The sequence below is a fragment of the Melopsittacus undulatus genome, chromosome 26, assembly GCF_012275295.1.
Source record: "Melopsittacus undulatus isolate bMelUnd1 chromosome 26, bMelUnd1.mat.Z, whole genome shotgun sequence".
NCBI classification, from domain to species: Eukaryota; Metazoa; Chordata; class Aves; order Psittaciformes; family Psittaculidae; genus Melopsittacus; species Melopsittacus undulatus.
Genome location: NC_047552.1, coordinates 151156 through 167328, shown reverse-complemented (window position 1 = coordinate 167328; position 16173 = coordinate 151156). Strand labels below are relative to the sequence as shown.

At 53.8% G+C, this 16173-nt stretch overlaps 1 protein-coding gene across 1 annotated transcript; it reads right to left on the bottom strand.

The window, feature by feature from the left end:
- Positions 1–2277: 2277 nt before the first annotated feature.
- On the bottom strand, positions 2278–15773 carry LOC115947059 (rRNA 2'-O-methyltransferase fibrillarin). Its single transcript, XM_034072265.1, has 9 exons — positions 15765–15773; positions 14629–14695; positions 13207–13371; positions 11796–11890; positions 10976–11146; positions 6215–6347; positions 6026–6138; positions 3552–3697; positions 2278–2512 (listed from the first exon to the last, which is right to left on the bottom strand). The coding sequence occupies exons 1-9, from the start codon at positions 15771–15773 to the stop codon at positions 2491–2493; spliced, it is 921 nt and encodes a 306-aa protein (XP_033928156.1). The 3' UTR covers positions 2278–2490.
- Positions 15774–16173: the final 400 nt, after the last annotated feature.

Here is a 16173-nt window from a genome sequence, read left to right as displayed (position 1 = left end):
TATGGATGAGGATGTCAATGGCCACCATGGTCCTTATGGAGATGACCTCCATGGTCCTTATGGATGAGGATGGAGATGACCACCATGGTCCTTATGGAGATGGTCACCATGGTCCTTATGGAGATGACCACCATGGTCCTTATGGATGAGGATGGAGATGGCCACCATGGTCCTTATGCAGATGACCACCATGGTCCTTATGGAGATGGCCACCATGGTCCTTATGGATGAGGATGGAGATGACCACCATGGTCCTTATGGAGATGGCCACCATGGTCCTTATGGATGAGGATGTCCATGGTCACCACTGGGTCCTGTTTGGTCCCTGTAGAAGAGAAGGAGCTACACCCACAGTGCATCCTCATGCCCATCACCGCGACCTCCCAGTCCCTCCCAGTCCCTCCCAGTCCAACCCTAGAAGCCCCTTGAAGGCCCCTCCCAGGACCTCCAGGGCAAGGAGCGGGTCCATCCGGTTCCCAGCCCATCCCAGTTGAGCCCCAACCGCCGCCACCGGCTCCGACTGGCCTGAACTGGCCTGAACTGGCTTGAACTGGGCTGAACTGGGCAGGGCTGGGGCTGACTCAGCTCCTTCTGCCTCACCCAGGACTCGCCGCAGCCAATCAGGGGGCGGCTCGTCTGGCATCGACCAATCAGGTGGAGGCTCCTCTGGCCTCGGCCAATCAGGAGGCAGCTCCTCAAGAGCTCCCCCGGGGGGGGTTAATTGGGGGAGCTCATTAAGATCATTGAGCAACTGGGAGGGACACACGGGGCTAAACTGGGACCAGTTCAGTTCTTCCCCCCCTTCCCCATGCATTGAATGGTTGGAATGGGGGGGGGGGGATCAATGGGGAGGCTCCCAGTTGGTCCCAGTTACCCCCAGTTCTGTCCCAGTTACCCCCAGTTCTGTCCCAGTTACCACCAGTTCCTTCCCAGTTACCCACCGGTGTCCCCCAATTGCTCCCAGTGGCTGAGAGGGGCTTTAGTGGGTTCCCATTAAACTCTAGGGGGTCTAACTGGGATGAACTGGGAGATCCAAGGGTCCTATTGCCCCCCCTAAGGTCCCAATGGTGCCTGCAGGGTCCCAGTGCCCCCCATAAGGTCCCAATGGTGCCCGCAGGGTCCTAATGCCCCATAAGGTCCCAATGGTGTCCACAGGGTCCTAGTGCCCCCCATAAGGTCCCAATGGTGTCCACAGTGTCCTAGTGCCCCCCATAAGGTCCCAATGGTGCCCACAGGGTCCTAATGTCCCCCAAAAGGTCCCAATGGTGCCTGCAGGGTCCTAGTGCCCCCATAAGATCCCAATGGTGCCTGCAGCGTCCTAGTGCCCCCCATAAGGTCCCAATTGGGCCTGCATGGTCCTAATGCCCCCCCATAAGGTCCCAATGGTGCTCACAGGGTCCTAGTGCCCCCCATAAGGTCCCAATGGTGCCTGCAGGGTCCTAATGCCCCCCATAAGGTCCCAATGGTGCTCACAGGGTCCTAGTGCCCCCCATAAGGTCCCAGTGGTGCCTGCAGGGTCCTAATGCCCCCCATAAGGTCCCAATGGTGTCCACAATGTCCTAGTGCCCCCCATAAGGTCCCAGTGGTGTCCACAGGGTCCTAGTGCCCCCCATAAGGTCTCAATGGTATCCACAGGGTCCTAGTGCCCCCATAAGGTCCCAATGGTGCCTGCAGGGTCCTAATGCCCCCATAAGGTCCCAATGGTGTCCACAGGGTCCTAGTGCCCCCCATAACGTCCCAATGGTGTCCACAGGGTCCTAGTGCCCCCCATAAGGTCCCAATGGTGCCCACAGGGTCCTAATGTCACCTATAAGGTCCCAAAGGTGACTGCAGGGTCCTAGTGCCCCCCCATAAGGTCCCAATGTTGCCTGCAGGGTCCTAGTGCCTCCCATAAGGTCCCAATGGAGCCCACAGGTCCTAGCGCCCCCCATAAGGTCCCAATGGTGCCCACAGGGTCCTAGTGCCCCCATAAGGTCCTAATGGTGCCCACAGGGTCCTAATGCCCCCATAAGGTCCCAATGGTGCCCACAAGATCCTAGTGCCTCCCATAAGGTCCCAATGGTGTCCACAGGGTCCTAGTGCCCCCATAAGGTCCCAATGGTGTCCACAGGGTCCTAATGCCCCCCATAAGATCCCAATGGTGCTCACAGGGTGCTAGTGCCCCCCATAAGATCCCAATGGTGCCCACAGGGTCCTAGTGCACCCCCATGGGTTATTCCCCCCCCCATCCTCTCCCCCCCATTTCCCTGCCCCCCAGACACAAAAACCCACAAAAAATGGGTTTTTCCCCTTTATTTTTCTATCAAATCCCTATTTTCGAGCCCTCCCCCCCCCAAAAAAACCCTAAAATCGCGAGAATTCAACCCAAAACACGGGGAGGGGGTGGGGCCAACTGTGGCCACACCCCCTGAAGGGAAGGGCCGGAGGGGGCGGGGCCTCTGCTGGCCACGCCCCCTCCGAAGGGGGTGCCGGAGCGGGGAGGAGGTGACGTCACTTCTCCTTTGGGGGGGGCCTGGGAAGAGGGGGGGGGGAAACACGGGTCGGTCACATGACTCCAGTACCCGCTCCCAGTCTATCCCAGTGCCCTCCAGTTCCACTCTAATCCCTCCCAGCCCCCTCCAGAGCATCCCAGTCGCTCCCAGTCCATCCCAGTGCTCCCTAATTCCCCTCCAGTCCCTTCCAGTCTATCCCAGTGCCTTCCAGTACCCTCCCAGTATATCCCAGTACCCTCCAGTTCCTCCCAATGCCCTCTAATTCCCTTCTAGTCCCTCCCAGTCCCCCTCCAGAGCATCCCAGTTGCTCCCTGTCTACCCCAATGCCTCCTAATACCCTCCCAGTCCCTCCCAGTGCTCCCAGTCCAACCTGTACACCCCCACCACCACCGCATGGTCCCTCTCATAGGGCTCCAGCGTCACATCCCAGTCCATCCCAGTGCCCTCCAATCCATCCCAACGCCTCCTAACCCCATTCCGAGTCCCTCCCAGTTCATCCCAGTGTCTTCTAACCCCATCCCAGTCCATCCCAGTGCCCTCCAATCCCCTCTCCGTCTACCCCAGTCCCTCCCAGTGCTGTCCCAGTCCCCCTCTAGAGCATCCCAGTTGCTCCCAGTCCATCCCAGTACCCTCCCAGTTGCTCCCAGTCCATTCCCAGTTGCTCCCAGTGCCCCCAGTCCCACCTGTACACCCCCACCACCACCGCATGGTCCCTCTCATAAGGCTCCAGCATCCATCCCAGTCCATCCCAATGTCTTCTAACCCCATCCCAGTCCATCCCAGCGTCTTCTAACCCCATTCCCAGTCACTCCCAGTCCATCCCAGTGCCTCCCAGTCCATCCCAGTGTCTTCTAACCCCATTCCCATTCACTCCCAGTGCCCTCCAATCCCCTCTCTGTCTATCCCACTCCATCCCAGTGTCGTCCCAGTCCATCCCAGTCCCTTCTAACCCCATCCCAATCCCTTCCAACCCCATCCCAGTCCCTTCTAACCCCATCCCAGTTGCTCCCAGTCCATTCCCAGTTGCTCCCAGTCCCTCCCAGTTGCTCCCAGTCCCACCTGTACACCCCCACCACCACCGCATGGTCCCTCTCATAGGGCTCCAGCGTCAGCTGCTCCTGGGGCCGCATCCTCTCAGCCGCCATGCGCCGAACCTCCCCCGCGAACACGGCCTCGGGAGCGGCTGTTGAGTCTATGCAGTTGGCCTGGAGGGGGCACCAGTGAGTCAGGACTGGGAGTAACTGGGAACCAGTGACTTCATACTGGGAACCAGTGGCTTCATACTGGGGGTAACTGGGAACCAGTGAGTCCAGACTGGGAACCAGTGTCTCCATACTGGGACTAACTGGGAACCAGTGACTCCATACTGGGGCTAACTGGGAACCAGTGAGTCCAGACTGGGAACCAGTGTCTCCATACTGGGGGTAACTGGGAACCAGTGAGTCCAGACTGGGAACCAGTGTCTCCATACTGGGGCTAACTGGGAACCAGTGAGTCCAGACTGGGAACCAGTGTTTCCATACTGGGGGTAACTGGGAACCAGTGACTCCATACTGGGAATCAGAGACTCCATACTGGGAACCAGTGACTCCATACTGGGGGTAACTGGGAACCAGTGACTCCATACTGGGAACCAGTGACTCCATACTGGGGCTAACTGGGAACCAGTGACTCCATACTGGGGCTAACTGGGGACCAGTGATCGCATACTGGGGCTAACTGGGAAGCAGTGACTCCATACTGGGGCTACCTGGGAAGCAGTGACTCCATACTGGGACTAACTGGGAACCAGTGACTCCATACTGGGACTAACTGGGGACCAGTGACCCCATACTGGGAATCAGTGACTCCATACTGGGGATCAAAGACCCGCGAACACGGCCTCGGGAGCCGCCGTCGAGTCTATGCAGTTGGCCTGCAGGGGGCACCAGTGAGTCCAGACTGGGAGTAACTGGGAACCAGTGACCCCATACTGGGATTAACTGGGGACCAGTGACTCCATACTGGGAACCAGTGACTCCATACTGGGACTAACTGGGGACCAGTGACTCCATAATGGGACTAACTGGGAACCAGTGACCCCATACTGGGAACCAGTGACTCCATACTGGAGACCAGTGACTGCAGACTGGGAACCAGTGACTCCATACTGGGACTAACTGGGGACCAGTGACTCCATACTGGGACTAACTGGGAACCAGTGACTCCATACTGGGACTAACTGGGGACCAGTGACTCCATACTGGGACTAACTGGGAACCAGTGACTCCATACTGGGGCTAACTGGGAACCAGTGACTCCATACTGGGGCTAACTGGGAACCAGTGACTCCATACTGGGACTAACTGGGGACCAGTGACTCCATACTGGGACTAACTGGGGACCAGTGACTCCATACTGGGACTAACTGGGAACCAGTGACTCCATACTGGGGATCAAAGACCCGCGAACACGGCCTCGGGAGCGGCCGTCGAGTCTATGCAGTTGGCCTGTAGGGGGCACCAGTGAGTCCAGACTGGGAGTAACTGGGAACCAGTGACCCCATACTGGGAACTAGACTTCATACTGGGAACCAGTCACTTCATACTGGGAACCAGTGACTCAATACTGGGGACCAGTGACTCCATACTGGGACTAACTGGGGACCAGTGACTCCATACTGGGGACCAGTGACCCCATACTGGGACTAACTGGGAACCAGTGACTCCATACTGGGACTAACTGGGAACCAGTGACTCCATACTGGGAACCAGTGACTTCATATTGGGGACCAGTGACTCCATAATGGGACTAACTGGGGACCAGTGACACCATACTGGGGACCAGTGACTCCATACTGGGGACCAGTGACTCCATAATGGGACTAACTGGGAACCAGTGACCCCATACTGGGAACCAGTGACTTCATACTGGGAACCAGTGACTTCATACTGGGAACTAGACTCCATACTGGAAACCAGTGACTCCATAATGGAAACCAGTGACTCCATACTGGGACTAACTGGAGTCCAGTAACTCCATACTGGGGACCAGTGACTCCACAATGGGGAACAGTGACTCCATAATGGGGACCAGTGACACCATACTGGGACTAATTGGAGTCCAGTAACTCCATACTGGGGACCAGTGACTCTATACTGGGAACCAGTACACCCCATACTGGGAACAAGAGACTCCATACTGGGGACCAGTGACCCCATACTGGGGACCAGTGATGCTGTTATGGGAACCAGTGACTCCATATTGGGGACCAGTGACTCCATACTGGTGACCAGTGACCCTGTACTGGAGAGCAACCGGTTCCCAGTACCTCATTACTGCTTCCCAGTGTTCCATTACTGGCCCTTACTGGTTCCCAGTAACCAGTACCAGGTTCCCAGTACCCTGTTCCTGCTTCCTATGCCCCATTCCTGCTTCCCAATATCCCATTCCTGCTTCCCATTGCCCCATTCCTGATACCTATTACCCCATTCCTGCTCAATGCTGATACTCAGGGCTTCATACTGGTTTGTACTGGTCCATACTGGTCTTACCTTAATGGAGATGATGAAGTGCCCCCCCCTCCGTAGGAAGTGCTGTGCATTGAGCGCCACGATCCGGGTCTGATCCGGCTGGGCCACATCCGCAAAGATGACATCCACCATCCCTATGGATACGGGTATGGATAACGGGATCCCATAGCAACCAGAGCATCCTATGCGTTGCTATGGCAACCAACTGACCAATCAGCATGCGGTACTTGTGGGGGTGCCGAGCATCCTCGATGACTGGGATCACGTTGGTCCTCTTCTTGGCCACGTTGATGAGATCCCGACCGGAGCGATGGGAGAATTCCACAGCGTAAACCAGACCCTCCTGGGAATGGGGAGGGATATAGGGGCGTGAGCCATAGGGAATCAATGGGGTCATCAGTATCCTTATGGATATAGGGGCGTCATCCATAGGGAATCAATGGGGTCATCGGTATCCCCATAGATATGGGGACATTACCCATAGGGAATCAATGGGGTCATCAGTATCCCTATGGATATAGGGGCGTCATCCATAGGGAATCAATGGGGTCATCAGTATCCATATGGATACATCACACATAGGGTATCAATGGCAACCTCAGCATCCCTATGGATATGGGGATGTCACCCATAGGGAATCAATGGGGTCATCAGTATCCCTATGGATATGGGGATGTCATCCACAGGGAATCAATGGGGTCATTGGTATCCATATGGATATAGGGATGTCATCCATAGGGTATCAATGGGGTCATCAGTATCCATATGGATATAGGCATGTCACCCATAGGGTATCAATGGGGTCATCGGTATCCCTATGGATATAGGGACATCACCCATAGGGTATTTATGGAGTCCTCAGTATCCCTATGGATATGGAAACATCACCCATAGGGCACCCATGGGGTCCTCAGTATCCCTATGGATATAGGGACGTCATCCATAGGGAATCAATGGGGTGATTGGTATCCCTATGGATATGGGGATGTCATCCATAGGGAATCAATGGGGTCATCGGTATCCCTATGGATATGGGGACGTCACCCATAGGGAATCAATGGGGTCATCGGTATCACTATGGATATAGGGACATGACCCATAGGGAATCAATGGGGTCATCGGTATCACTATGGATATGGGGATGTCATCCATAGGGAATCAATGGGGTCATCGGTATCCCTATGGATATGGGGATGTCATCCATAGGGAATCAATGGGATCATCAGTATCCCTATGGATATGGGGACGTCATCCATAGAGAATCAATGGGGTCATCGGTATCACTATGGATATGGGGATGTCATCCATAGGGAATCAATGGGATCATCGGTATCCCTATGGATATGGATACATCACACATAGGGTATCAATGGCAACCTCAGCATCCCTATGGATATGGGGATGTCACCCATAGGGAATCAATGGGGTCATTAGTATCCATATGGATATAGGGGCGTCATCCATAGGGAATCAATGGGGTCATCGGTATCCCTATGGATATGGGGATGTCACCCATAGGGAATCAATGGGGTCATCGGTATCCATATGGATATGGGGATGTCATCCATAGGGAATCAATGGGGTCATCGGTATCCCTATGGATATGGGGATGTCACCCATAGGGAATCAATGGGGTCATCGGTATCCATATGGATATGGGGATGTCATCCATAGGGAATCAATGGGGTCATCAGTATCACTGTGGATATAGGGACATGACCCATAGGGAATCAATGGGGTCATCGGTATCACTATGGATATGGGGACATGAGCCATAGGGAATCAATGGGGTCATCGGTATCCCTATGGATATGGGGATGTCATCCATAGGGTATCAATGGGGTCCTCAGTATGCCTATGGATATAGGGACATCACCCATAGGGAATCAATGGGGTCATCAGTATCCATATGGATATAGGGACATCACCCATAGGGCATCCATGTGGTCCTCAGCATCCCTATGGATATGGGGACATCACCCATAGGGCTTCAATGGGGTCCTCAGCATCCCTATGATCCATCCATCCCTATGATCCATCCATCCCTATGATCCATACATCCCTATGATCCATCCATCCCTATGATCCATCCATCCCTATGATCCATACATCCCTGTTATCCATACATCCCTATGATCCATCCATCCCTATGATCCATACATCCCTGTTATCCATACATCCCATGATCCATACACCCCTATTATCCATACATGCATCCATGGTGTCCTCAGTATCCCTATGGACACTGTGCCATCACCCATAGGGCATCAATGGGGTCTTCAGCATCCCTATGATCCATGTATCCCTATGATCCATCCATCCCTATGATCCATCCATCCCTATGATCCATACATCCCTATGATCCATACATCCCTGTTATCCATACATCCCATTCCCTACCGGCCCCACGATGTCGGACACATGGGATACAGTTGTCCCGGATGCCGCTCCTGTTATCCATCCATCCCTATGATCCATACATCCCTATGATCCCTGCATCCCTGTTATCCATACATCCCTGTGATCCATGCATCCATGGTGTCCTCAGTATCCCTATGGACATGATGCCAGCACCCATAGGGCATCAATGGGGTCCTCAGTATCCCTGTTATCCATCCATCCCTATGATCCATACATCCCTCTGTTCCATGAATCCCTATGATCCATCCATCCCTCTGTTCCATGCATCCCTATGATCCATCCATCCCTATGATCCATCCATCCCTATGATCCATACATCCGTTATCCATGCATCCCTGTGATCCATGCATCCATGGTGTCCTCAGTATCCCTATGGACACTGTGCCATCACCCATAGGGCATCAATGGGGTCCTCAGTATCCCTGTTATCCATCCATCCCTATGATCCATCCATCCCTATGATCCATCCATCCCTATGATCCATCCATCCCTGTTATCCGTACATCCCTGTTATCCATACATCCCATGATCCATACATCCCTGTGATCCATGCATCCATGATGTCCTCAGTATCCCTATGGACACGATGCCATCACCCATAGGGCATCAATGGGGTCCTCAGCATCCCTATGATCCATGTATCCCTATAATCCATACACCCCTGTTATCCATACATCCCTATGATCCATCCATCCCATTCCCATTCCCTACCGGCCCCACGATGTCGGACACATGGGATACAGTTGTCCCGGATGCCGCTCCTGTTATCCATACATCCCTATGCTCCATCCATCCCTATCATCCATCCATCCCTATGATCCATACATCCCTATGATCCCTGCATCCCTGTTATCCATACATCCCTGTGATCCATGCATCCATGGTGTCCTCAGTATCCCTATGGACACGATGCCATCACCCATAGGGCATCAATGGGGTCCTCAGTATCCCTGTTATCCATCCATCCCTATGATCCATACATCCCTCTGTTCCATGCATCCCTATGATCCACCCATCCCTATGATCCATACATCCCTATGATCCATACATCCGTTATCCATGCATCCCTGTGATCCATCCATCCCTGTGATCCATACATCCCTGTAATCCATACATCCCATGATCCATACATCCCTGTGATCCATGCATCCATGGTGTCCCCAGTATCCCTATGGACACTGTTCCATCACCCATAGGGCATCAATGGGGTCCTCAGCATCCCTATGATACATGTATCCCTATGATCCATACATCCTGTTATCCATACATCCCATTCCCTACCGGCCCCACGATGTCAGACACATGGGATACGGTTGTCCCGGATGCCGCTCCTGTTATCCATACATCCCTATGATCCATCCATCCCTATGATCCATACATCCCTATGATCCATACATCCCTATGATCCCTGCATCCCTGTGATCCATGCATCCCTATGATCCATACATCCGTTATCCATGCATCCCTGTTATCCATGCATCCATGGTGTCCTCAGTATCCCTATGGACACGATGCCATCACCCATAGGGCATCAATGGGGTCCTCAGCATCCCTGTTATCCATACATCCCTATGATCCATACATCCCTCTGTTCCATGCATCCCTATGATCCATCCATCCCTATGATCCATACATCCCTATGATCCATCCATCCCTGTTATCCATACATCCCTATGATCCATACATCCGTTATCCATGCATCCCTGTTATCCATGCATCCATGGTGTCCCCAGTATCCCTATGGACACTGTTCCATCACCCATAGGGCATCAATGGGGTCCTCAGCATCCCTATGATCCATGTATCCCTATAATCCATACACCCCTGTTATCCATACATCCCATGATCCATCCATCCCATTCCCTACCGGCCCCACGATGTCGGACACATGGGATACGGTTGTCCCGGATGCAGCTCCTGTTATCCATACATCCCTATGATCCATCCATCCCTGTTATCCATACATCCCTATGATCCATACATCCCTGTGATCCATGCATCCCTATGATCCATACATCCCTGTTATACATGCATCCCTATGATCCATACATCCGTTATCCATGCATCCCTGTTATCCATGCATCCATGGTGTCCCCAGTATCCCTATGGACACTGTTCCATCACCCATAGGGCATCAATGGGGTCCTCAGCATCCCTATGATCCATGTATCCCTATGATCCATACATCCCCGTTATCCATACATCCCATTCCCATTCCCTACCGGCCCCACGATGTCGGACACATGGGATACAATTGTCCCGGATGCCGCTCCTGTTATCCATACATCCCTATGCTCCATCCATCCCTATGATCCATACATCCCTGTTATCCATACATCCCTATGATCCATACATCCCTGTTATCCATGCATCCCTATGATCCATACATCCCATGATCCATACATCCCTGTTATCCATGCATCCATGGTGTCCTCAGTATCCCTATGGACACGATGCCATCACCCATAGGGCATTAATGGGGTCCTCAGCATCCCTATGATACATGTATCCCTATGATCCATACATCCCATTCCCATTCCCATTCCCTACCAGCCCCACGATGTCGGACACATGGGATACGGTTGTCCCGGATGCAGCTCCCAGGTACAGGACCTTGGCTCCAGGCTGGATATGGATCTGGTCGATGCCTCCCAGTATGGCCGCGGCCAGTTTGGAGCGGAACGGGTTCCAGGCGCGATATTCCACCTTGGAATCCCCGTCCTGGGATAGGGACACGTGTTATGGATACCTGGAGGTTCCCAGTATGACCAGTGACACTTCCCAGTGCGACCAGTGGCACCACTGGGGAGATGGAGAAGGTCCAATAAGGGCCTTCAGGTATCCCAGTGGATCACAGGCTCTCCCAGGTGATCCAATCCTGATCCCAGGTTATGCCAGTGACCTCCCAGTCTATTCCAGTGACCTCCCAGTCTATTCCAGTCTATCCCAGTGCCTTCCCAATCTATCCCAATGAACTCCCAGTATATTCCAATCCATCCCAGTGCCCTCCCAGTCTATCCCAGTGCCCTCCCAGTCTATCCCAGTCCATTCCAGTGCCCTCCCAGTCTATCCCAGTGCCTTCCATTCTATCCCAATGCCCTCCCAGGCCATCCCAGTGACCTCCCAGTCTATCCCAATGCCCTCCCAGTCTATCCCAGTGCCCTCCTACTCTATCTGAATGCCATCCCACTCTATCCCAATGCCCTCCCAGGCCATCCCAGTGACCTCCCAGTCTATCCCAATGCCCTCCCAGTCTATCCCAGTGCCCTCCCACTCTATCTGAATGCCATCCCACTCTATCCCAATGCCCTCCCAGTCTATCCCAGTCCATCCCAGTGCCCTCCCAGTTTATCCCAGTCCATCCCAGTACCTCCACTGAGATCCTCTTCTCCCCATAGACAGACTCTCCAGGCACCAGGTTGCGGGTGACCAGCGCGTCCTCCCGGCCCCGGCAGATGAACACCCCTGGCAGGGGACACAGGTGAGCCCCAGTACATCCCAGTCCATCCCAGTCTATGCCAACCCCAGGCCAGTCGATCCCATTCCCCTCCCAGTCTATCCCAGTCCATCCCAACCCCATCCCACTCTACCCCAGTCTATCGCAGTCCATCCCAGTCTATTCCAGACCCCTCCCAGTCCATCCAAGTCTATGCCAACCCCACCCCAGTCCATCCCAATGCCCCCCCAGTCTATCCCAATCCCATCTTAACCCCACCCCAGACTATCCCAGTCTATCCCTGTCCATCCCAATCCTATCCCAGTCCATCCCAATCCCATTCCAGTCCATCCCAATCTATCCCAACCCATCATAATTCCCTCCCAATCTATCCCATTCCATCCCAACCCCCTCCCAGTCTATCCCAATTGCATCCCAGTCCATCCCAATCTATCCCAGCCCATCATAATTCCCTCCCAATCTATCCCAGTCCATCCCACTATATTCCATTCCATCCCAATCCTATCCCAGTCCATCCCAATCCCCTCCTGGTCTATCCCAATCCCATCCCAGTCTATCCCAATTCCATCCCAACCCCACCCCAATCTATCCCAGTCCATCCCAACCCCATCCCATTATATCCCATTCCATCCCAGTCTATCCCAGTTGCATCCCAGTCTATCCCAACCCCATCCCAGTCTATCCCAGTCCATCCCAACCCATCCCAGTCTATCCCAATCCCATCCCTGTCCATCCCAGTCGCATCCCAGTCTATCCCAGTCCATCCCAACCCCATCCCATTCCATCCCAGTCTATCCCAGTCCATCCCAACCCCTCCCCAGTCGCATCCCAGTCCATCCCATTATATCCCAGTCCATCCCAATCCCATCCCAGTCTATCCCATTCCATCCCAGTCTATCCCAGTCCATCCCAACCCCACCCCAGTCTATCCCATTCCATCCCAATCCCATCCCAGTCTATCCCATTCCATCCCAGTCCATCCCAACCCCTTCCCAGTCTATCCCAGTCCATCCCAATCCCATCCCAGTCCATCCCAACCCCATCCCAGTCTATCCCAGTCCATCCCAACCCCTTCCCAGTCTATCCCAGTCCATCCCAATCCCATCCCAGTCCATCCCAACTCATTCCCAGTCTATCCCAGTCCATCCCAACCCCCTCCCAGTCCATCCCAGTCCATCCCAATCCCATCCCAGTCCATCCCAACTCATTCCCAGTCTATCCCAGTCCATCCCAACCCCATCCCAGTCTATCCCAGTCCATCCCAACCCCCTCCCAGTCCATCCCATTATAACCCAGTCCATCCCAGTCTATCCCATCCCATTACCTGGGTGCCTATGTGGCTCCACCGTCACCTTCTTGCCCCCCCGGAAGCCGCCTCGGGAGGCTCCGCCCCTCCCTCCTCTGGCCCCGCCCCTTGCGCCGCCTCGGCCACGCCCCCTCGGGCCGGCCCCGCCCCCTCGGGCCCCGCCCCGGGGCTGGAACCCACCTCCTGCAGACAGCAATGGGATCCAATGGGAGGGACTGGGATGGACTGGGAAGGGATGGGGAGGGACTGGGATGGGATTGGAATGGACTGGGATAGACTGGAAGGGGATTGGGATGGACTGGGATAGACTGGGATGGAATAGAATGGGATTGGAATAGACTGGGATGGAATAGGATAGGATTGGAATGGACTGGGATGGGATTGGGATAGACTGGGATAGACTGGAAGGGGATTGGGGTGGACTGGGATGGACTGGGATGGAATAGGATGGGATTGGAATGGACTGGAAGGGGATTGGGATGGACTGGGATAGACTGGGATGGAATAGGATAGGATTGGAATGGACTGGGATGGACTGGAAGGGGATTGGGGTGGACTGGGATAGACTGGGATGGAATAGGATGGGATTGGAATGAACTGGAAGGGGGTTGGGGTGGAGTGGGATAGACTGGGATGGAATAGGATGGGATTGGACTGGGATATGATTAGGATAGACTGGGATGGAATAGAATGGGATTGGGATGGACTGGGAGGAGATTGGGATAGACTGGGATGGACTGGGATGGGATTTGGATAGAGTGGTATAGACCGGGATGCAACAGGATGGGATTGGAATAGACTAGAAAGGGATTGGGATGGAGTGGGATAGACTGGGATGGAATAGGATGGGACTGGAAGGGGATCAGGATGGACTGGGATAGACTGGGATGGACTGGAAGGGGATTGGGATGGACTGGGATGGGATTGGGATAGACCGGGATATACTGGAAGGGGATTGGGGTGGTCTGGGATAGACTAGGAGGGAATAGGATGGGATTAGAATGGACTGGAAGGGGATTGGGAGGGACTGGAATAGAATAGGATGGGATTGGAATGGACTGGGATGGGATTGGGATGGAGTAGGATACACTGGGATGAAATAGGATGGGATTGGAATGGACTGGGATGGACTGGAAGGGGATCAGGATGGACTGGGATAGACTGGGAGGGGATTGGGATGGACTGGGATAGACTAGGAGGGAATAGGAATAGATTGGGATGGACTGGAAGGGGATCAGGATGGACTGGGATAGACTGGGAATGGATTGGGATGGACTGGAAGGGGATCAGGATGGACTGGGATAGACTGGGAATGGATTGGGATGGACTGGAAGGGGATCAGGATGGACTGGGATAGACTGGGAGGGGACTGGAATGAAGTGGGAGGGTCAGGGGCTCTCCCAGCTCCATACTGGGAGCACTGGCAAGGTCCCCACTTACCTCGGCCCCCCCGGAAGCCGCCGCGTCCCCCCCCTCGGGGGCTGAACCCTGTGGAACTGGTGTTGAACTGGGAGCACTGGGAGCACTGGGAGCACAGGGCTGCAGGCTCCCAGTATTCCCAGTTTGCCTCAAGCACCCACCCCCCCCCTGCTCCTCCCAGTCCCCCCAGCCCCATCCCGTTCCCTCCCATTAGATCCCATTAGATCCCATTCCCATCCCATTCCCTCCCATTAGATCCCATTAGATCCCATTCCCACCCCATTCCCTCCCATTAGATCCCATTCCCATCCCATTCCCTCCCATTAGATCCCATTAAATCCCATTAGATCCCATTCCCATCCCATTAGACCCCATTCCAATCCCATTCCCTCCCATTAGATTCCATTCCCCTCCCATTAGGTCCCATTCCCATCCCATTCCCTCCCATTAGATCCCATTCCCTCCCATTAGATCCCATTCCCTCCCATTAGATCCCATTAAATCCCATTAGACCCCATTCCCATCCCATTCCCTCCCATTAGGTCCCATTCCCATCCCATTCCCTCCCATTAGATCCCATTAGACCCCATTCCCATCCCATTCCCTCCCATTAGGTCCCATTCCCATCCCATTCCCTCCCATTAGATCCCATTAAATCCCATTAGACCCCATTCCCATCCCATTCCCTCCCATTAGACCCCATTCCCATCCCATTAGACCCCATTAGATCCCATTAAATCCCATTAGACCCCATTCCCATCCCATTAGACCCCATTAGATCCCATTAGACCCCATTAAATCCCATTAGATCCCATTAAATCCCATTAGACCCCATTCCCATCCCATTAGACCCCATTAGACCCCATTAGATCCCATTAGACCCCATTAAATCCCATTAGATCCCATTCCCATCCCATTAGACCCCATTAGACCCCATTAGATCCCATTAGACCCCATTAAATCCCATTAGATCCCATTAAATCCCATTAGACCCCATTCCCATCCCATTAGACCCCATTAGACCCCATTAGATCCCATTAGCTCCCATTAAACCCCATTAGATCCCAGTTTATCCCAGTCCAAACCTGGCCTCATCCCACGTGCCGCTCCGACAACACCGGAACCGGAACTGCCTCCCCTAAGCCCCGCCCCCTTACGTACGTCATGACGTCATCCAGCGCCGCCGGGTCCTAGTGCCCACCCGCGGCCACGGGGGGGGGGGGAGGGATTTTGGGGTGAAAAAGGGGGAATTTGGGGTTTCTGGGGCAATTTTGGGTCAATTCAGTGTTATTTTGGGTCAATTTCGTGCAATTTTGTGTCAATTTCGTGTTATTTTGTGTCAATTTCGTGCCATTGTGGGTCAATTCCGTGTTTTTTGGGTCAATTTCGTGCTATTTTGGGTCAATTCCGTGTTATTTTGGGTCAATTTTGTGCTATTTTGGGTCAATTTCGTGTTGAGTTAATTTCGGGCTATTTTGGGTCAATTCCGTCCTATTTTGGGTCAATTCCGTGCTATTTTGAGTCAATTCCGTGTTATTTTGGGTCAAATCCCTGTTATTTTGGGTC

What these genes read in the sequence shown, in the direction of transcription:
- LOC115947059 (XM_034072265.1), bottom strand. An exon ending in TGTCCGACATCGTGGGGCTG is followed by an intron (nt 6,348 to 10,975) that starts GTAGGGAATGGG and finishes CCCCATTCCCAG; the next exon opens with GAGGGTCTGGTTTACGCTGT. An exon ending in CAAGTACCGCATGCTGATTG is followed by an intron (nt 6,139 to 6,214) that starts GTCAGTTGGTTG and finishes CCGTATCCATAG; the next exon opens with GGATGGTGGATGTCATCTTT.